General features: G+C 41.5%; 1 protein-coding gene across 2 annotated transcripts in view; it reads right to left on the reverse strand.

The window, feature by feature from the left end:
• Positions 1–18,551, reverse strand: part of RB1 (RB transcriptional corepressor 1) — a 152,568-nt gene extending 134,017 nt beyond the window's left edge. For both annotated transcript variants that reach the window (XM_036455243.2, XM_045588665.1), the window contains exons 1-2: positions 18,304–18,551; positions 15,325–15,451 (exon numbers count right to left, since the gene is read on the reverse strand). In XM_036455243.2, coding sequence (XP_036311136.1) covers positions 15,325–15,451; positions 18,304–18,410 — 234 coding nt within the window. In that variant the 5' untranslated portion in view covers positions 18,411–18,551. The remainder of the gene's footprint in view (positions 1–15,324; positions 15,452–18,303) is intronic.
• Between the last annotated feature and the right edge of the window lie 5,048 nt (positions 18,552–23,599).

Here is a 23,599-nt window from a genome sequence, read left to right on the forward strand (position 1 = left end):
GTAGCTAATCCACAATTCCTAAATCAAATAATATAACAGCATGAAAGATTTGACTTTAAAATGATAAAGGCCTTGAGTGACAATGTAATACAGAATGGCACAAATGCTCCATTTACTGGAGAAATTATAACTAACATTTCTGATGCATTCCTAGCTCCTTATAATTGGTATTCTTTGGCCCATTCAACTCTGGATAGTGGAGATTATTTGCTATGGAAAGGAGAATTTTTAGAGAAATGTCAAGAACAAGCTACTTCAAATCTCAGACAGAATGTTCAAATAACTTTTGAGATGCTTGCAGGACAGGGACAATTTAGTGACGTCCAAAATCAGCTCCTCTATGTCCAACAGACATATGAGCAAATTAGACTTTGTGGAAGAAAAGCCTGGTGGACTTTACCAGCAAAAGGGGAACCTGGAAGAGCCTTTAGTAAATGCATGCAGGGGCCCACTGGATCATTCTCTGATTTTGTAGCTCGCAGCTCTTGAGCAGCGAGATGGCAGATTCAAGATGCGATAGCAGGAGACATTTTGACTCAGCAATAAGCTTATGAAAATGCCAATGCTAATTGTAAGAAATGTTTAATGCCTCTAAGAAAAAATAGTAGCATTACAGAAATGATTCAAGCATGTCAGAAGGTGGGGTCAGGCATTTTTAAGGCAAGCTTACTCGCTGCTGCAATCACAACAAGAAACAAATCATGTTTCAATGTGGACAGCAAGGACATTTTAAAAAGGAATGTAAGCAACCAAAAAGGACACAAGGAGACACTCAGGGAGAAGGCGTGAGCATTCTGCCTCTCAACTCAGGTAATGCAGGTCTATATCCCAGATGTAAGAAGGGGAATCATTTGGGCCAATCAGGGTAAATCTAAATTTCAAGGAAATGGCCAGCCATTAAATCAAGACATAGGAAACGGCCAGCTGCAGGAAAAGGGCCCTGTTATTAAATAGAGTTCCACCCTGCCAGGACCACAGTAGATTCCCTCCTTCAAGTCACTCCAGAAAGAAATGCTGGCTTTGATCTTAATAGCACAATAACAATCACCCTAATCTTCGATATGGCTAGACAAGTTGTTTCTACAGGAATTTAGGGGCCTGTGCCACCAGGAATGTCAGGTTTAATCCTAGAAAAGAGTGAAAATACTCTAAATGGACTGTTTTTCCTGGAGTCATAGTTTCAGAATATAAGGGAGAAATCAAAGTAATTTTAGAATGCAAACATATTATGCAAATTATTCCAGGACAAAGAATTGCTCAGCTCCTGCTCTTACCTTATACTCAGCAAGGTGAAGTTATAAAAAGGAAGGGAGGGACACAAGGATTTGGAAGCTCAGCTATATATATTGGATACAGGAAATTAGCAAAAACCCGTCCTATGATTAATCTAAGAATAAGAGGGAAAACTGTTTAAAGGTTTACCGTGTTTCCCCGAAAATAAGACATCCTCCGAAAATAAGACCTAGCATATGGAAAGATAAGACATCCCCTGAAAATAAGACCTAGCACAACTTTGGGAGAAAAAATTAATATAAGACACTGTCTTGTTTTCGGGGAAATAGGGTAGTAGACACTGGAGCAGATGTTAGTGTTATCAGTCAAGAATTCTGGCCTCCACGTTGGTCCATGGTAGAAGCTATAGGTTCTATCATGGATGTTGGAATTCCTGAGAACACACAACGCAGCACTGCAGTGTTAAAGTGGCAAGATGAGGAAGAATAAACAAGGTGGTTTCAGCCCTACATTGATTCTGGAATTGCAGTCAACTTATGGGGCTGAGATGTTTTAGAAGGTTTACAAGCTTATATCATTAATGGCAAGGGACAACAGTTAATAACTCAGATGGGATATCAAGCTGCTCAAGGTTTTAGGAAAAGACAATCATGAGATTAAAGAATCCATTCAGGCAAAAGGTAACACAGGAAAACAAGGATTAGAATATTAGCCTTTTTAGGAGTGTTCACTGCTCAATCTCCTCCCCCCATGCTGAGCCTATACAATGGAAAGATGATAGACCTATCTGGGTGGATCAGTGGCCATTAACCAAGGAGGCATTAAGTCATATTCATGAATTAATACAGGAATAAGTAGAGGCTGGTCATATAGAACCTTCCAATAGTCATTGGAAAACTTCTATATTTACAATCCCTAAGAAGGCAATAGGAAAATGCGATTGTTACATCATCTTAGAGCCATTATCACTAATACGCATACCATGGGGGCTTTACAACCTGGACTCCCAGTGCCTTCACAAATCCCTCTAGATTTGTCTCTTATAGTAGTAGATCTTAAGGATTGTTTCTTCACCATCCCCTTGGCATCGCAAGATAAACAAAGATTTGCCTTTTCAGTGCCATCTATTAATAATATAGGGCCTATGAAAAGATATCAATGGAAAGTTTTGCTTCAATGGATGGCCAATAGCCCTACTTTATGTCAAAAATATGTAGCTCAAGTTATTCAGCCTTTTTAGGGACAAATATTCCCAGTGTTATATTGTCCATTACATGGATGACTTGCTCCTAGCGAGTCCATAGGAATAACAGACTTTAGTAATGTTTTCTCAATTAAAAAAGGAACTTCCTAAATGGGGCTTAAAAATTGATCCAGAAAAAGTACAGAAAGAAATGCCTTTTAAATATCTAGGTACCATAATTGAAAACCATTATGTTAGGCCTCAAAAAAATGAAATATGAAAAGATTGCCTTAAAACCTTAAATGACTTTCAAAAATTAGTAGGGGACATTAATTGGTTAAGACCTTATCTAAAAATCTCTACTGGAAAAATGACAAATTTATTTAATATACTTAGAGGTAACTAATCTTTCCTCACCCCAAGAATTGACAGATGAAGCTAGAAAGGAGTTATAAATAATTTAGAAGGCAATCTCCTTAGCCCAAGTGGCACAAGTACTTCCTGAATTGCCTTTATTGGGACAGATAATCCCACTGCAAATAGTCCCACTGGAGTCATCTTCCAAAATAAAAACTCTCTTGCTATTATTGAATGGGTCCACCTAGGATATCAATCCTCTAAAACTGCAGTTACATACACAGAACTTATGGCTTAGTTGATATTTCAATTTAGAAAGCAATGCACACAGTTTAGAGGAAAAGAACCCCAATGTATTTACCTTGCCCTCACTGGGAAGCAATTAGAAATGTTATTTCAGACTCATTTAAATTGGCAAATTGGACTGAGTGGATATTCAGGGGAACTTAGTTGTCTCCTACTAAAAGACAAATTATTACAATTTCTATATCATACTCCTATTATTATACCAAAAAATACTAGGCAAGAACCTATTCCTGGAGCATTAACAGTTTTTACTGATGGACCATCAAATAGCAAAGCTGCTTATCATACAATGAATTCAGACCGAGTCATCCAAACTAGTCATACTTCTATACACAGAATTGAATTGGAAGCTATTAAGGCTGCATTACAGGATTTTCAAGAGCTTCTTAATATTATCTATAACTCTTCTTACACTGCAGGTTTATTAAATACAATAGAATTGAAACTGCTCGTTTGAAATGGCTCAGTGACCAAAGTTTTACTATTTAAATAACATCACAATAGGGGGTGGGGGCATGAGTGGGAGAGATGAGGGATGGGAAGGGGAGATTGAGAACAAACATGTGCTATCTTAATCAATAAAGAAATTAAAAAAGAAAAAAGAAAATAAATAAATAAAAATAAACAAGACCAGCAGATTGTACAACAGAGACAATATCCTCTTTATATCATTCACATCAGGGCCCATAGTTTGTACCTGGCCCGTTGGCAAAAGGAAATGCACATGCAAATCAATTGGTTGCTTTATTAAAACAGGCCTCAGAATCTCATCAGCTTTTACATCAGCCTGCCAAAATGTTATCTAGATAATTCTCAATCTCTTGACAGCAGGCAAAACAGATTATCAGAGACTGCCCTACTTGATTGTTACATCTACCTTAAGGGCCTAACACAGGAGTCAACTCTAGAGGTTTGCTAAGAGATCATATCTGGAAAATAGATGTGACACACTATACTTCCTTTGGATGCCTTGGGGCACTGCATGTCTCTGTTGACACTTTTTCAAAAGTCCCATGGGCTACTGCATCTACAGGGGAAATGGCAAAACAGGTTATTAGTCATTGCCTAGATGCTTTTGCAGTCACTAGAATTCCAAAAATTATTAAAACTAATAATGGGCCAGCTTACACAAGCTGTCATTTCCAGCAATTTTGTAAAAAATGGAAAATTCAGCACATTACAGGAATACAATATAATTCCCAGGGGCAGGCCATTATTGAGCGACAGCATCAGCAGCTAAAATCCCAACTTGAAAAACTAAAAGGGGGGAGAATGATGGAGAAATCACCTATGGGTAAGCTGCACCAAGCTTTAATTACTTAAAAAATTTTCACTTGTGATGCTGATTGCAAAACACCCATGGAGTCACACTGGTGTCAGAATAAAACAAAGAGAAATTGTCTAGTTAATTTGACTTATGGAAGGAACCCAATCCATTGCTAACATTTGGTTGAGGATATGCTTGTAGATTTCCAAAAAATTTCTCCAAACCTGTGTGGATTTCTGCAAGAAATATTAAACTGCAACATGGATCCAAGAGAGGAACTAGCCAGATTAATACGGACCTTGTGCCTAGAGCCACACCTTGCAGCTATAGACAATTGGCTACCCCAACCACAAACAGCGGCAGCCCCAGGCAAGACACTGAAGATAAGGAGTGGGAGATGAACACAGCGGAAGATAAACAGTCCAGAGATGACTTGGGGAGTGATAAAGAAGATGGTCCAGAAAGCTAAACAAATTTGTGAAAAGACCAAAATCCAAAAAATGGCTGAAAATGTCTTTCTTGCCATGCTGGCAGTAGCCAGCTGTGCAGTAATTTCACCAATAGCTAATGGGGAAGTCCTCCTGGGTAAAATCCCTTACATGGACTGATTGCCTGCCTCGTATAGTAAATATATAGTCAAAGTATAATTACACCCAGCTTCTCTTTTTTATATGACACAAGAATCAAACTACTGCTCCTCTGTGTATAGAATTAAACAAGTTTTTCTGGCTAGCATCAACACCAAAGGAGGGGGAAGAGAAAACCTAAATATAATTACTATCACTGCTTGCTTCTGGGAAAGGCAAATAGCATTTAACATTACTAAGACCTCCCTCCACTAAGCCATTATGTAAAAAGTCTTATGAATGGCACCCACCAGCAGCAAACTTATGAACAGTTTTTTCTTTTGTGGATTGAAGCCCCTATGGGTCTGCATATAGTAATAATCAATGGAAATCAGCTGCTGCACTTGCACCACCAAAATGATATACGTATTTTAAAATGATAACTTCAATGAAAAATCACCTTCTTGGTGCTTAAAGTAAAAATAACACAACCCTGCCCTGACCGGTTTGCTCAGTGGATAGAGCATCGGCCTGTGGGCTGAAGGGTCCCAGGTTCGCTTCCAAATAAGGGCATGTACCTTGGTTGCGGGCACATCCCCAGTGGGGGATTCTGCAGGAGGCAGCTGATCGATGTTTCTCTCTCATCGATGTTTCTAACTCTCTATCGTTCTCCCTTCCTCTCTGTAAAAAATCAATAAAATACATATTTTTTAAATAAATAAAAAATAACACCACCCTTGATATTTTGGAATTACAGCAGCATATTGTATAATTATCCCAGGCAAACTTACAAACTAATTCCTTAGATGCCTCGCAGCAGTTTAAAGAATTTACTCTTTTTCACTAAATCTCATTACTTTTGCCTTTTAGCATAACCACTATTGCCTGTCTCATTCTTGTTCTTATTTGTTTAATTTTAGTCTGCAGATGCGGAATGAAAGTCTTAAAAGAATCCAAGCTCTGCAAGTGGCACATCAACATCTATTTAGAAATTAAAAGAGGGGGGAAATGCTGAGAACCAAGATCAACAGTAATTAATATAAATGCGAGAAGTCCAGTCAGAAAGCTGAATTGGGCTCTTTGATATTCACAAGGTAAATATCTGCATTTTATTACTGCTGACTCAATGGCCTAAAGCAAACTCCCCCAACCTTATAATCTTACTGTTCACTAAACATTACCATTGATATGTCTGTTTGCATTCCTAAAAGGCAATTATGTAGTCTAGTAACCTAGAGGCCTGGTGCATGAAATTCATGCACAGAGTGAGGGGGTGTCCCTCAGCCCAGCCTGTGCTCTCTTGCAGTACCAGAGCCCTCCAGGGAAGTCCAACTGATGGCCTAGGCCCCACAGAAGAGGGCCTAGTGGCAGTTGGACATCCTTAGCACTGCTGTGGAGGCAGGAGAGGCTCCTGCCACTGCCACTGCATTCACCAGCCATGAACCTGGCTTCTGGCTGAGTGGTGCTCCCCCTGTGGGAGCACACTGACCACCAGGGGCAGCTCCTGTGTTGAGTATCTGACCCTCGGTGGGCAGTGCTCATCACAGCAACCAGTCGTTCCACAGTTTGGTCGATTTGCACGTTAGACTTTTATTATATAGGATAAAAGCAGATGGGAATAGAGATTCAGTGGAACTTGGTTACTACAGCTAAGCTTTCCCTGGCTTCCCCCAAAATTTCTAAATTTAAAATTTTTGTCTTGTGTATTAATTGAGTGTCAGCCCTTTCTCAAAGCTTTGAACCTAAGGCCACGCTGGCCATGGCTTCACAGATGTCCAGTCTAATCAGCATAATATGCTTTTATTATTATATATACTATAGATTGATTGCTTGTATTCTCCCTAAATGCATATGCTGAAACTAAATGGCCAACATGATGGTATTAGGAGGTAGGGCCTTTAGTCAGTGATTAAGTCATAAAGGCAGAGCTCTCATGAATGGGAGGAGTGCTCTTATAAAAATGGCTAGAGATGCTGAGATCAGTTTGGCTCAATGGACAGAGCGTCGGCTTGGGGACTGAAGGGTCCCGGGTTCGATTCCGGTCAAGGGCATGTACCTTGGTTGCGGGCATATCCCCAGTAGGGGGTGTGCAAGAGGCAGCTGATCGATGACTCTCTCTCATCGATGTTTCTAACTCTCTATCTCTCTCCCTTCCTCTCTGTACAAAATCAATAAAATATATTTTTTTTTTTAAATGGCTAGAGAAAGCTCCCACCCTTTCTACTATGTAAGGCCATTGATAAGAATTATGAGTCAAGAAGTGGGTCCTCTATGGACATAGAATCTACCAGCACCATGATCTTGGACTTCCCAGCCTCCAGAATTGTAAGAAATAAATATCTGTTGTTTATAAGCTACACAGCCTATAGATTTCATTATAGTACCCAGGGTAAACAAAACAGCAGAGGTTTTCTTTTTTTGTATTGATCTGATCAGTAAAAAGAGACAGATGTAGTCTAATACAATTAGAGGCCCGGTGCATGAAATTCATGCACTTGGGGGTGGGGGGGTTTACCTCAGCCCCGCCTGTATCCTCTTGCAGTCTGGAAGCCCTCAGGGGATGTCCAACTGCAGCTTAGGTCCACTCCCTGGGGGCAGCGGGCCTAAGCCATCAGTTGGACATACTTAGCACTGCCACAGAGGTGGGAGAGGTCCCTATCACTGCTGTTGTGCTCGACAGCTGTGCGCCGGCTCCTGGCTAAGTGGTGCTCTCCCTGTGGGATTGGGCCGAAACCGGCTCTCTGACATCCCGAGGGATCCCAGATTGCAAGAGGACACAGACTAGGCCGAAGGACCCCATCAGTGCACAATCAGGGCAAAGGAGAGACGCGGGAGGTTGGCCAGATGGGGAGGGACCAAAGGAGGTCTCCAGGGCATGTCCAGCCCATCTCACTCAGCTGGCCCATCTGGCTCCTCCAGCCGGACCCCAGCAGCAAGCTAACCTACTGATTAGAGCGTCTGCCCCAGTGGTCAGGGAATGTCATAGTGAGCAGTTGAGCAGCCTTAGCATATCATTAGCATATTACACTTTGATTGGTTGAACGGCCTGCCAGTCAACCAAACACTTAGCATATTAGGCTTTTATTACATAGGACTAGTGGCCCAGTGCACAAAATTCATGCACATTGAAAGGGAATTAATTAGAGGAAATATTTTAATATTGCTATTTGTCCTTTCTCTAAAAGTATGAGACATAAAAGGAAATGAGTGCAATGTATATGAAAATAATACATAATTTTATTAATAAACAATAACAAAATGATACAACAACAATAACAAACTCATAATATAAAAACAACATTGATGCAAATAATGATGGATAAAGTGATTAAAACTTATTCTAATATCTCCCTGTAGACCATATTAAGAGTGAAGACACTTTCAGAGTGCTTGACTAATTTTCCTTGAGATAAAAGTATTTACAACTTTAACTTTAACATCACATGCTCTTCGAACTCGAGAGAAAGCAACATATAACTGACCATGTGCGAAAACAGGTTCAGGTAGGAATATTCCTTCTCTGTCTAGAGTTTATCCTTGTGATTTATTAATAGTTATTGCAAATGCTGGCATCACAGGAAACTGTCGTCGAGTTAATTTAAATGGGAGGCCAGTGTCAGATGGGGACAAATCAGTTATTGGAATCGGAACAACCTCTCCCCCTGCAGATCCTGTTAATATTTCAGCTTCAATAATGTTACATCATAATCTTTTGATAATAAATCTGGTACCATTACAAAGACCCTATTTATTAATAAGATTTCTCAATAGCATGATGATTGTACTCACTTTCAATTTTAATTTATGGCATGGCATTCCTGAAGAAGTAATACTATTAAGAAATTCAATGGGAAAATTTTCCTTTTTAGCATCATCTGTTGAGTCAATGGAATCATCACTCAAATATGTGTGAATATCTCCATCAAGTATATCCAAAATTTCTTCATTTAATTTTTGAACGTGCTCATTTTTTGGACAAAGACTGCATGTTTAGATTTTTTTAAATACATTTTATTTATTTTTTACAGAAAGGAAGGGAGAAGGATCGATGTTAGAAACATAGATGAGGAAGAAACATCAACCAGCTGCCTCCTGCACACCCCTTACTGGGGATGTGCCCGCAACAAAGGACATGCCCTTGACCGGAATCGAACCTGGGACCTTTCAGTCTCCACTGAGCCAAACCGGTTTCGGCAAGATATATTTTTAATATTATCTATAGATATACTATTTCCAAAGGTGGCTTCAATAATAAACCCATTAAAAATCATTTCATGAGGAATTTCAATAATATCCACTCCTAAATGAAAACTGCTATCAAGTTTGCCATCTCCAAGTTTTACTAACCATTTGCTATAAGCAGAATCCTCTGATATCATATTTGTTGTAAGAGACAACTTTCTGAAACATCCACAAACATCACAGTACTTTAAACTCCTTTGTACTATGGCCGATCGCATAGCATGCGGCACAATACCGAGACACTGCCAAAAATATTCGAGGAGAACTTTCCCAGCAAATACAACAATCAAATTCATAATTCTCTTAGTAATCTGTCTATGGCGTTTATAGCATGACTGGATGCCATGGTGCATTCATCAATTATAAGAAGTTGGGCCTTTTTAATGGTTTTAGTAACTCTGCTCTTTATATCAAGTCTAGAAATTAAAGTTTCATTTAATGGAATTAGTAATTTATATTGGGAATGAAAAGTTCTTCCACCAAGAAATAAATTTGAAACAATTCCTGTAGATGCTGTGGTAAAACAGTACCACCATGATCTCTAATATAATGTATTAAAACTTTATACAGATATATTTTTCCACTACCTCCTAGACCAGTGTTTCCCAAACTTCTCTCATGATGAGAAAGTATACAATTTTACCTATATGTTCCCAAAAATTCTAGTTTAGCACTTCTTAGTTGGGATTCAGGAATCTGCATTTTAACAACTCCACCAGGTGATTCTCATCATGAGAAAAGTTTGGGAAACACTGACCTAGACCACCCAAGAAAAAGCATTTGGGGTGTACAGTTTGATCTTGATGGCTAAAGTTATAGTCTGAAAGGCTGCTAACTGTTCATCATTCAGAGAATTTATCAAAACTCTGCCTGTTGTTGCTCATCCGATTCATCACATGTATTTGCATTCATTAATAAAGGATAGTCTGGAAGTTTGAAATCTGAACATTTCATTCCATGCAATGTGAATACCTCCTGAATTTCATTAAGGACATGCATTTCACAGTTCACACAGGCACCTTCTCTTCGGTGCAATTTCCAACAGAAATTTTCAATAAAAAATGACATTTATTCTCATCCCATAATTTGTCTGCAGCAGCAGGACATCCAAACACACACATGTATGCAAAAGGTTGCCGTAGCTGTTTGGACATTAAGGATGATTGCATCCTCAATCGTATCTTTCCAGAGAGTGTCGTCAAGTAACAATCCTCAGTGTTTAGCAGCTTCATGAAATATATCATAAGTTACACCTCCTACAGTTTGCATATCCTCAAAACTTATTGCACCTTTTACATGCAGAAGCAAAAGTCTAAGGCAATATCGTTCTGGTTCTCTAAAGCTCACGGTGAACAGTCTCCCTAATACTTTATTCCCACCCTTCCGGCATTTTGTCCAGAAAGAATTATTAAACACATAATGCTGTGGAATCTCCCAATAATAATAATTATGTGCGTCAGAATCTTCTCTATTCAATAAGAACCAAGCCATCAAAGCTGAGTTATGTCTTTTAGTCCTATCTAAAACTTCAGCAAAATAATCGGCATGAAAATACAAATTTTGATCATTTGGCAAATGAATAGCTAATCTTGTGATTGCATGAGATTGCTCATGCATTCGCATTCCAAAAAGTCTCCAAACAGCCTCAGGAGCACTCACATACCTGGAGTCAATGAAGTCCTGTACTTCATCATGATTGATAATATTTTTTCAGAAATTTGAATATTTGCACAATCATGACCTTTATAGATGTATTTAAATAGATATTTGACACTTCTAATTGATGCACAGACTTCAACTTTAATATGACAGTTATATTTGAGGCACAAATATGGATTATAAGGGACAATCCAAGTATTATCGACAACTTGATTTCCAATAGAAATTGTACTACCAGATCTTCGTTTGTATTTGGGATATCCATCAATACTTCCAATGGTCACATTTTGAAATTCTTTCGGATCTCCCTTTGAACATTTTCCATACATGGACTATTTGGATTTTGTATTCCACATGGCCCATGTACCGTATTTAATTTTATAATTTGAAAAAAGTCGAGCACACTGGTCCTCATCTGGAATTTCTGCCTTAACTATATGACCAATGTCATCTGCTGAATGTAATTCGGACTCACTATCTAATATCAATAATATGTGAGCGTGAGGCAGTCCTAGTTTCTGAAATTTAATGACATGAATCTTAGCTATTACTTTGCCAAATAAATTGAATTTACATATATCATTTAAAAGAACATTCAGCTTAACATTAAAAACTCTGGCTACCAAGTCATGTCTGTTTTCACCTTTTTGCCAGCATTGTAAATTGTTTGTAATACCTGCCCATTTGAAGTTCACATCATGGTTATGAATAAATTGGGCTTGCCATACTTCATTACAATTGCCATTGCATCCTGATATCACTACTGTGTATTTCTTTTTTTTTTTAATATATTTTATTGATTTTTTTACAGAGAGGAAGGGAGAGAGGTAGAGAGCTAGAAACGTCGATGAGAGAGAAACATTGACCAATTGCCTCTTGCACACCCCCTACTGGGGATGTGCCCGCAACCAAGGTACACGCCCGGAATCGAACCCGGGACCTTTCAGTCCGCAGACCGACGCTCTACCACTGAGCCAAACCGGTTTCGGCTCACTGCTGTGTATTTCTGGGACTACCCTCAAATGATGATGGCAGTATCATCATTTTATCAATCAGTACATTGTCATTTTCAGATCTAGATTTGAAATAATCCATCAAACCACTAAATTTTTCAACTCTCAACTTAGATTGGTTTGCTTTAATGAAATTTATCCAATTTGCCTCCATTTTTTAATATGAATCCACAATAAACTGTTTATTTGCCTGCATTTAAAATAGGATTAAATGTGTCCCTCACAGAGAGATGAAATCCATAATACTGCATTTGTGTGACTCCTGTCCTTACATTTTGTCTAGTATTATTGTTGAGTACACTGTTATCTCTGAGTTTTAATGCATTATCTGTTCCCCAGTCTTTTTCACCTTGTGAAAAAAGAATAGGATATGTCATTGCATCTAATGTAGGAAACAGGATACTGATTTGTTTCATTTTAGTGGCACTTGGATTATTGGGATCTGGTTTACAATGAATAAGCAAGTCCCTTTCAAAAGGAGGTTCTCTGAATATGACAGCAACCTCGGTTAAACCGGGAGAATTATATCTACCTGGGTCACTGTTATGAGCATATTTAATTGCCATAGTTACTTCTGTGGGAGCTATACCTTTTACTGCTACTTCAGATTGGACTTCCTTTTCTACCTCATGTAGCATTTTATACGATTTTATTAATTCATTTATTTCATGCATGAGGTTATTGATGTTGATCATGAGTCTTTCTGAGCAGCCCTGGTTTTCTGGCATTTCTAATCATTTACTTGTAGCTTTGGCTGTATCCAAAATATAGTTGAACAAACTTCCGAGAAATACCAACCAAAGGATGTAAAGTTCCAGCACGGTAATAAACTTGTCCATGTATTCTAAAACAGTATGGTCCATACCCTAATGGCAACGCAATATTTGCACCAATGTAAGCAAAAACAAAAGAATTATTTATAGATTGAATATTTTCCATGAAATTTTTACTGTCAGAATCTTTGTTTGTCATCAATCTTTTTAAATATGCAGGGTAATCTGGAAAATGTATATCTTTTGGACAGACATTCCCTTTGCTACAACATCGAGTAAATTTCCCATCAGATGGTTTTTCATCAGAGAATTTTAATGATAGGCAAAATTCACATCTAACAGTCATGCCACCACAACTGTGTTTGAGAATTGCATCCTCATGTACTCCACTTTTGCTGAGAAGGCAGTTCCTACCAATATTGGTAGTACTTGTTGATTACCGTTCTCTGGACTTCTGTCTTCACCACCGCCTTCTTTCAACTTCAAAGACACGTTGGTCTTTAGACATTTTCTGTCAATGATGCCGGTGTTTTTTGGGTTCAGAGTGACGATTTTCCAATGGCTGCTCTTCAGATACATTCTGTAGTAGGCGTCGCCTTCTTTCAAGATCAGATGCCCTTTGCTCTTCAGACATTTTCTGTCAATAACATCAGCATCTTTCTGCTGCAAAGCTACATTTTATCAACAGCTTTTCTTTGAACATAGTCCCACCTCTCTACTGCGTGGTCTGAGGTACAGGTGAATGAGTCTTAACTGTCAGGCCTTTGAGCTGTGTGACCAACAGCTGATTCTGGCTGATTCTGTGGGGATTCTCCTACTGGTTGTCAGTTTCCATAGCTGGGATTCCGAAGCTGGGGCTCCAGAGGGAGCAATGCCCTCTAAGCTGCCAGCTTTCTCCCTCTGCTCCCACAGGCGGGTCTTGACAGAAGCTGCCCAGGTCCCCTTGGCTTGGACCCCACCAGCAGTGTGGGGCGCTGCCCCACACCACGGGTCTGGGTCCCCGATCCAGGCAAGCAATGGCCTAGGGCTTTGCACCCTGCTACCTGACTGGTCCCCACTGTGGCTTGGACCAGCAGGTGGTGCGATGGCAGTTTTTTGGGCCAGTGGCTAGGACACTGCTCCTCCCTTCCCCCCTGCCACCTGCCTAGGTCAAAAATCATGGCTTGGATCCAGCCAGTGGCGTAGGGCTGCTCCATGCTGCTTGCCCGGTCCTCCATTGTGGCTTGGACCTGGCAGGTGTGCGATCAAGGCTTGGAACAGGCCAGTGGCGTAGGGCGCTGCCCCCGCCGCCTGCTGGGTCCCCCATCTTGGCTTGGATCAAGCCGGCAGCAGGCACTGACCCATGCTGCCTGCCCAGGTCTGCCATCGTGGCTTGGATCAGGCCAGTGGCTAGGGTGCTGCCTCCTCCCTCCTGCCATCTTTGCTGGGTTAATTTGCATAGCACCCCTAACTGGTTGTGGGTGTAGTGTTGGTACGGTCAATTAGCATATTACTCTTTTATTAGATAGGATAGGATGCTGATGAGAAATAAATTCATTAAAAGCGATTGGAGTGCAATTCAGCAATAATTATCAAGAGTTTTTAAATGTCCATAGCTTTTGACTCAGTAACTCAACTCATAAAAATTGACTAATAATCAGAGAGTCATTCATTAATTTTTATAACAAATTATCAAGGACTTATTTTTGTGGCAAGCATTATTCTTATGAATAAGAAAAGACAGCTATCTCATTATTATATATTGCAAAATAGTTTGGGGAAAAATAAGTGTCTAATAATAGTAAGAATTAAAAAATTAAAATGTATCTAATGAATAAAATATATTTCCACTGAAAATTACATTATCATATTTCAAAAAAATTTTAATAACAAGTAAATGCTCATGATATTAAGAAAAACATTTAAAGCAAGATACAAAAGTATATGTAACTGTATCTATAATAATAAAAAGCCTAATATGCTAATTAGACCAGACGTCCTTCCAGATGAAGCCAGGGCTGTGAGAGAAACCCAGGTCCCAGGAGCCAGAGGGAAGCCGGTGTCAGCAGCCAAGGGAAGGAAGGCCTACTCTTGCACGAATTTCATGCATTGAGTCTCTAGTATAACTATAGATAGGACCCCAAATCTTTGTTTTAGATCTTACTAGCCAGGGACCTTGGTCAATTTACTTGTGTCTTCATCTATAAAATAAAGATTTTACATAATACATGTAAAATAAGGGTTTTATATTTCACATCCCAATGGACTGCTAAATCAGTAATTTACAAAGTGCTTACCATATTTCCCCAGTACATATAAAGCACTAGTAATTATTTTCAAATATTATATGCAAAGAAAAAAATAGAAGAAACATATCAAAATATTATCAAAGATTCTGAATTCTAATAAAATTAATTCTAAGATTTACAGGAAATTTGAACACTCCCTGTATAATAGAAGATATTAAAAATTATTTTTAAGATATGGCTTTGTTTTTTAAAAGTCTTTATATTATTAGGGAAGTTTTTATAAATAAAATATATCTAAGATTGGCTTTAAAATACTTTGGTGGGGAGGGGTTATGTGGTGACTTCTTTATGTTATCAGAGGTTAATTGCCTCTGGGCAATAAAATTATTAGTTTTTTTTGGGGGGGTGGATTTTTCTATTTTTCTAAATTTTCAGTGGTCCAAAAATTTATTTTTAAGGTGATAAAAATGTATTAAAAACTTTAGGCAAATTCTTACCAATACTCCATCTGCAGAGGAAACTTTCTCCCAAGTTAACCAAGCTCTTTCTCTGACATGATCTGGTATCTTTAATTTCTGACATAATGCAGTAAAATCAGGTTCTTCGGTTTCTTCAAACTCAAGCCTACCAAATAAAGATATACATTTAATAGTCACAAAATCATAAAATAAACTAATTAAGTAAACATTTGTTTCAATGGTTTGCGAATAATAGCACTATTCTGAAAAGCTAGCATCACTAAATAGTTTAGGAGCTTATTTATCTTTACAGGATAAGTTTATCTTTGAAAAATTTACACTTAGAATTTAAGAGTGTGGTTATCTTTCTTAGTCTTTCCAAAGTAAGGATACCACACAGTGAAAAATGTTTGCTGGCCTAGTGAATCACTTACACTTCAGAGCAGCAAAATAGTTTGTGAAGGAAAGTAAGTAAAAATAGCTAAAGCTGTTTGGGGAAACTGGGATAACAATAACAGCAAGAAGAGAAAAACCCATTATTACAGAATTCAATTCACTACCAGAGACTTAGTTAAAATAGAGTCTATAATTATCAATGTTTCATATGGAATCTACCTGCTGGCATTTCTTACACAATGATTAATTTAACATAAATTATTCTTTTTGGATAATTCCTTTTGATTCATTTAATGCCTATTTGACATCTAATAATCATATTATGAGGATTTTTGAATATTAACAGTATGTATAATACTGTATAATGTCCATATCATAATAATGAGAAATAGCTAATAATTTTTGAGTATTTACTATGACCCAGTGTGTAAAGTAGTTTAGATGCATGGTTTCCCTAAATCCCCAAATTAGCCCTACTAGGTAAGTACTCTTATTATCCTTATTTTACAGATAAATACCAAGTCAGAGAAGTTAAAGCACTCACCTGGGATGACAGCCAGTAAGTGGGAACCTTGAGATAAACCCAACAATCTAACTTCATATTCATAATTTATGTCCTTGACCACTATTCCAAACTGTCATCCCTCTCTCAAAACATAATTAACTTTTGGTTATCTCAACAATAAAGATAGCATGCTGTTACTAGTGAGGGTTTCCCTTCCAATTACATCATTTAGGTCAGAGATAATGCAACAGAAATAAGATCTCAACTCTCAAAGTAGAAATGGACTCTGTAACTGGAAGTCTAGTGGGACTGGGACCTGAATAAGCTTCTTGGCCTCAGTTTGCCAGTCAGTGGCTCTATCCTTGCTAAGCAGTTAGTCTATGGAGTTTGACTGCCCGTGCTAAAGAAACCTTTTGTGGATATGGACAATAAAGAGCATACTATTTTTGTATGGTTTTGACTTACAGGATAATTTAATAAATCCATCATTTAAGGTATATAAAAAGTGTTAGAAAAATAGTTTAAAAAAAAAAAAAAAAAGTCCAGATGATGACCAGAACTTCAATATTTCTGGTTACCATACAATAATCGAGAATGCTTCTATAGCTCTGTGTACAACATGGAACACTTCACTGAGTGTTTACTGCTGCTTCCAAAGGGAAACTTTCAATCCTAGATACAACAGAGTTTAAGCAGAAATGAATGTCTTCTCCCAGAACATCCTCGGACTTTTTTTTTTTAACTGGTGAGGATGACTTTTAAATTGACCCATAAGGCAGTCTATTTAAATATATGAATCTTTAATAGCCCTTCACAAGCCATTTTCAAAAACCCATTCCAGTCTTTTACAATTTGGCCTGAATTTTCTTAGTCTGGGGAGGTGAAAAAAACAGGCCTTGGCTAGGAAGGAGAAAGAGGGAGGGAGCGGTGAGGGACAGAAAGGAGTCTCATTCCCCTGCAATGGTCTTCCTTCAGAGGACCCGTGCTGACAAGAATAAAGACGATTCTACTCTACCATCTTAGCTTCTTAACCATAGAGTATCCCAATAAAAAAATAATAAGATGCTGCTAGAAAGGAATAAATATCTCCCCTGTCATGTTCTACTGCGTTATTATATCATGATATCATGACTCTCTTACATTTAAATTCCATCCATGGGAGCACAAGGACACTCATTTTGTCCCCAAACAAAGGGGGTGGGGATTGGGGAGCAACAGGACCAGGACTGGCCTCCAAGCCAAAAGGCAAAAAAAGGAGGGGGGACAGGGGAGAAATAATAATGAGGCATGCTGAAGCCAGCTAACCTGAAACAAGAAAGAAAGGAAAAGTGTAGAGACATGTAAGAACTTTGGGCTAACCCTGTGCCCATACATCGTCAGTTCCTCGGAAGAGCGTTCTGTCCCACCAGTAGAGTGACTATGGCTCTGTATCCCCAAGAACTCAGAGCACGGGTGCAGGAGAACCCCACCGAGCACCCCGGCCAGGCGCCCCGGGTACGGCTGGCCCGGGCCCCGCGCTCTCCGCCCAGGCAGCCCCGCAGCGGCCCCGTGCCCTCCGGGCCGCCGCTCCCCGGGGAGGCTCCGTGCAGCTGCGCGCCCACAGGAGAGCATGCCCACCTGTTGCATCCCCGGAGACCCCCGGCGGACTACGAACACCACCACCCCCCCACCCCCCCACCCCCCCACCCCCGCTCCCCGAGAAGGGCTCTCCGCCAGACACTCGTCTTTTTGTGCTGTTTTCGGAGGCTCTTCCCCCGCCCCGTCTGACGGGGCCTCGAAATCGCGCGCCGCCGGCGAGCCTCCAGCCCCGCGGAGGAGGCGGCACCTGTCACTTCGCTCAGGGACCGCAGCCCCACCCGCCGGACACCTGTCAAGCCGGAGCCAGAGCCCTTCCGGCGGCGCCGCGCTCCCGCTCGCGGACCGGGACCCCTGTCAGCCTCCCCCGGGCGCCGCGCCGCGGCGGGGGGCGCGGCGGGACCCTCCTCCCGCCGGCCGGCCTCCCGGCGAGGGCGCACCCCCGCCCGCCGGGCACCGCGGCGCTCGCCCGCCCGCCCGCCCGCCCGCCGCATCCCGCGCGCCCTCCCCGCGCGCCGGCCCCGGGGCTGACGCTCGCTCACCTGGCCAGCGGCAGGTCCTCGGGGCCGCTGTCCTGCGCGGGGTCCTCCGCGGGGGGCGGCGGCGCCGGGGGCGCGGCGGCGGCTCTGCGGGGGACTTTGGGCGGCATGACGCGCGGCCGGGGCGGGAGCTCGCAGGCGGCGAGGGGCGCCGGGGCGGGAGGCCGCGCGCGCGCCGGGCACGCCCCGTCCTCTGCCGACTCCCGTTACAGAAATAACACGAACGTCCCCTGAGAGACACCGACAAGCCCACCCCCCGCCCGCCCGGCAACCGAGCGCCGCGTCCAACCGCGGGAAAACGTCACTTCCGCCCGCGGCGTCACGTCCGCGAGGCTCCGGGCCCGCGGCGTCGGCAGGAGCCCGGGCGCCGGGTGGCGCGCGGGGCGGGGGCGCGAGGGCGGGCGGGCGGGCGCGCTGGGCACGGGGCCCGGGCCGGCGTCCCGGCGTCTTTCCTGAGGCCGCGGCCGCCGCCCGGACCTGCCTCTACCCGGAACGCTGCCTTCCGGGCATGGGTGCGGGTAGCGGGGCAGTGCCCAGGCTGGGGGGTGAGATTGGGCCCGTGACCATCTGTGGGTGGGTCACGGGGTGCGGCCCGGCCCCGCCAGGAATATCGGGCGTTTGCACCCTCGGCGGGCACGCCCCTCTCCCTCTGGGCGGCGCCCTCCGCCGGCACCGCGGGCCTCCCGCCAGCCCGCTCCCCTCCGCGGAGGGGCCCAAAGGAAAACAAACACTGCCAGGACTCATAATAGGAGCTGGACTCTGCCAGTCACTGGGAGATAAAAAGGGTAGGATCTCTAGTTAGGGAGGAGAGGAGGACTGTGGGTAAAGAACAGATTGCAGTGTAATTACTGTTTTAATGCCTCTGTCTTAACCAGAAAACGTCTTCACATGTTTACTTATAGTAATAAATCGTCTAGTGGTTTACAGGAGGCACCTAGAAACGTCTACGGGACATCTTCAAAGGAATAGTGGCAGTTGAATACTAGTAGAATTTTGCCAGGGAGATGTAACATTTAAGGAGGGCTTACTTATTGATAACGGGAAAACATTAAATGGAATAAGCATTCCTAAGAGAGTCACTTAAAATAGAGGCTATTAGGGAAGTGGGGCCCATCCACATCTTGTGCTTCAGTTCTTAGAGCAGCTATGAAGTGGCTACACTCAGCTCAAGGCCCAGCTATAAATATCCTGTAACAATCACTGCTACATGGATACAGAGATATATATATATTTGGGCTTCACTTCCTTAGTAATAGGAAGTATTTTTTTTTAATTTTTTTTTTTTTTTTGCCTCCCTGCATCCTATCTAATAAAAGAGTGATATGCAGATTGACCATCACTCCAACACACAAGATTGCTGCCCCCATGTGGACAAAGATCCTGCCCCCATGTAGACACAAGATGGCCATCACATCTTGTGATGGCCAGCAGGAGAGGGCAGTTGGGAGGGACCAGGCCTGCAAGGGAGGGCAGTTGTGGGCAACCAGGCCAGCAGGGAAGGGCAGTTATGGGTGACCAAGCAGAGGAGGGAAGTTGAGGGCTACCAGGCCTGCAAGGAAGGGCAATTGGGAGGGACTCAGGCCTACAGGGGAGAGCAGTTGGGGGGGACCAGGCCTACAGGGAGGGCAGTTAAGGGTGACCAGGCCTGCAGGAGAAAGCAGTTAGGGGAAAACAGGCTGGCAGGGGAGTAGTTAGGCATCAATCAGGCTGGCATAGGAGTGGTTAGGGGGTGATCAGGCTGGCTGGCAGAAGCGGTTAGGGACAATCAGGAAGGCAGGCAGGTGAGCAATTGGGAGCCAGCCTTTTTTGGATTGTGATAGGGATGTTGACACATCCCCCCACCCTGTGCAGGAATTTCATGCGCTGGGCCTCTAGTCCTGTGTAATAAAAGCCCAATATGCAAATTGACTGAATGGCAGAATGACCTGTTGCTATGATGCGCGCTAACCACCAGGGGGCAGATGCTCAATGAGGGAGTTGCCCACAGGCCCCAGGTCAACCAAGGTGGGTGCTAGCAGGGGCCCCACCCACCATCTCCTGGCTGGTCGCCCCAAGATGGGCCCTGATTGCCAGCCAGGCCTAGGGACCCTACCAGTGCAAGAATTTCATGCACTCGATATTGAAACTAACTAATTCCTGTACTTAACCAGCAATACTTCATTTGCATGAAAGAATTACATTTTGTGGTTTTTGCCTTTATAAATCCTATCTTCCTTCTCTTCAGAGCAGTTTGGATTGCTATCTAAATATGGGTCTCAAGTTCTAATTCTTTTTTTTAAGACCCCCCAAACAAACTTAATTTGTCAAATCTTTATTGGTTAACATTAAGTTGTGCTGGTAATTTTACATAATTATCTTAGTCCTCAAAAACAATTATTTCAAATAAGCAGTGCATAGAATTATTCCACTTTGCATATGGAGAAACAGGCTCATAGGAGTTCATCAATTTGCCCAATATTCCAGAGCTGATGGGTGGCAGAGGATTTGAACCCAGATATATTTAACTCTGCTTATCCATTACATTGTATGTTAAAGAAAACAGCAAGAAGAGAGAATCAGCATATGCAAAGGCACGAACACATCACAGAAGAGCTTGCTGGAACTACCACCATCAAACATTAGCTCAGAAACTGTGTCTCTTCCATCTCTTGGACTTATAGTAGTAAATTGCTTAGTTTGACTACACGTTTTTTTCTCTTTGGCAGATGCTGTGGATTGCTCCTCCAGAACTTCCCAACTAAGGTGCGGTAAATGAAATACAGTTGTGCTCTGATGTGAATCTTCTTATCTGGAAAAGCAAAGCAAGGCTGAGGCAGCAGGAGCCTTTCAGGCAAGGCATGGCTGCAAACTTCTTGGGTTTATCCCAGTGAGCAGTATGATGGATTACCATTTTCTGTGTATGCCATGACATATGCCAGAATGTACAAAGGGTTGGAAGTCAATGGCCTACTCAACAGCCCAGGTATATTTGTAAGCCAGCTATATCAGCAATAGTTCAAAAAACCCTCTCTTGGAAGCCAAATGTTTGTCAAGAGATAAGAATCTATGACCAGCTCCGACTAAAGAGAGAAGATACCATCAAAGTTGTAAACCTATTTAATCCAATTCACCTTGTCCAGGTGTAAGGGTGAAATTTTGGGTTTTGCTAGATCAAAGATAGTCCACTGAAAGCCTGCTAAAATGAGATACAAGCATGACACAGTTCTTCTACTTCTTAACTATTATGAGGATGTTATCAATGCAATTGCTGCAGCATTGTGACCTAAGACACCTGACTTGAAGATAAAGCAGAAATATTAAGAATGGCACAGTAGGAATATTTTTAAAATGGGTCCTCATTGACATAACTGAGCTTCTAACTTAATGAGAAAACATCATAACATGACCTTTCTCTAATGAGCTCCTTCATCGTTATAGCCTTAGTACCTAGCACAGTGTTGGGCACACAGTAAATTCTTATTTGTTAAAAGTGGGGAGGGGAGGAGAGCATAGGAAAGTTCTGGGAACTGAAGCAAACTCTCTTCATATATAGGGATGACTTACTTTATTAAATCCAGTTTGTTAACATCTGGATGTACCACAATTATGATAAGTCAAAGAGAGATTCCTCAATTTACAAAGGGATATAAGTTAACTTAATTGTTCCTTACTACATTTAAATCTTTATGTACAACTCAGGAAAAATCAAGTCAATCAAAATCCTTATCTTCTGTTGCACTTCCAGAGATGTATTAGACATTTTGAAGATTCTTTTTTTTTAATTTTATTTTATTGATATTTTACAGAGAGGAAGGGAGAGGGATAGAGAGCTAGAAACATCGATGAGAGAGAAACATCGACCAGCTGTCTCTTGCAAACCCCCTACTGGGGATGTGCCTGCAACCAATGTACATGCCCTTGTCCGGAATCTAGCCTGGGACCTTTCAGTCCACAGACTGACGCTTTATCCACTGAGCTAAACCAGATTCGGCCATTTTGAAGATTCTTAAAAGAAGCTTCCCCTGATCTTCCCACACTCCATAGTAGTTTCAAGATTGCCAGTAAGTCCAAATGAAGATCTTGCTTAGATTTTCTATCTGGAGATAGAACTTTTTCAGCTTGGCGTGCCTTCAATGACATTACAATATTTTTTTTAGTCTTCCTTTGACCTGTTTTGCACTCATAAGCGACCATACTGTTTCCATGTCTTTACAATCTAGCTTTTTGAAAGGGAAGTCTCCATATGTTCTCTCTCCTTCCTCAGCCTACTAGGGCCTGCTTCTTTCCTACCAGCAATACCACTCCAGCACTCCACTGAAATCACTGTTTCAAAGGTCACTGATGTCCTAATTGTCATCTCATGGATTCTTTTTTTGTCCTCAGCCTATTTAACTTTTTTGGCACTTAACACAGTTGACCACTTCCTCTTTCTTAATACTTCCTCTTCCACACACCCATGACCTCCTTGTTTTCCTCCTCCCTTCTGCTACTTCATAAACTCCTCCAGCAGTTCTCTCAGTCTCTTCAGCACAGGTTCCCTAGAGCAGCATTACTCAAAGTGGTCCTTGGACCAGTGCCAATTTGCACACCGTTTGTGTTTGGTCTACCAGAAGATAAGTACAGAAATTAAGAGTAAATGCTCTTAGCAGCATGTTATAGCAATTTAACATTTCATCAATATCCAAACTCATGATCATTGGACAGCTCTCATCAAACAGCGTATAGCACAGTACAAGTGTTCTCCAACTTGTGTGGTGAGTTGCAGGTAGTATGGCTATGTCTTTGTCATGTGCAGAAGGACCACATTATTTCAATGGTACTTTGTCAACTATAACCCAAAAGTAAATTAAAACTTATATGTTTATTTATTTCTGTAATATTTTTATAGTCATTTGACTTTTTAATCAAGCCTGTTTTTGAAAGGCATTGCTACATTAGGGAAGTAAAATTTGTGTCATTTGTTTTTAACCCTAAATTATAGATGGTGAAATAAGCCTTATTGTCCCGTTTTGTCAAGAAATGACACATGCATCAGTAGCAAGTTAATAATAATAGTAGTAAACCAAATAATGACCAGTGAAATTATCCCAAGGAATTAAAGACCTAAGTGTTAGTACTAATTTTATTCAGAAGTATATTTGGTTCATACCCATAACTCATAGTATGGTACTAAAATCACAAACTGACAAATGAAGCAATAAAGCCACCAAACTTGAGTGGCATCTTTACATATAAAAGCCTAAGTGACCAAATGACGAGTCGACCAGTCTCTATGATGTGCAGTGACCACAGGATGCTCAGCACAGGAGCTGCCCCCTGG

This window comes from Pipistrellus kuhlii, unplaced genomic scaffold (assembly GCF_014108245.1).
Source record: "Pipistrellus kuhlii isolate mPipKuh1 unplaced genomic scaffold, mPipKuh1.p scaffold_m20_p_3, whole genome shotgun sequence".
Taxonomy (NCBI): Eukaryota; Metazoa; Chordata; class Mammalia; order Chiroptera; family Vespertilionidae; genus Pipistrellus; species Pipistrellus kuhlii.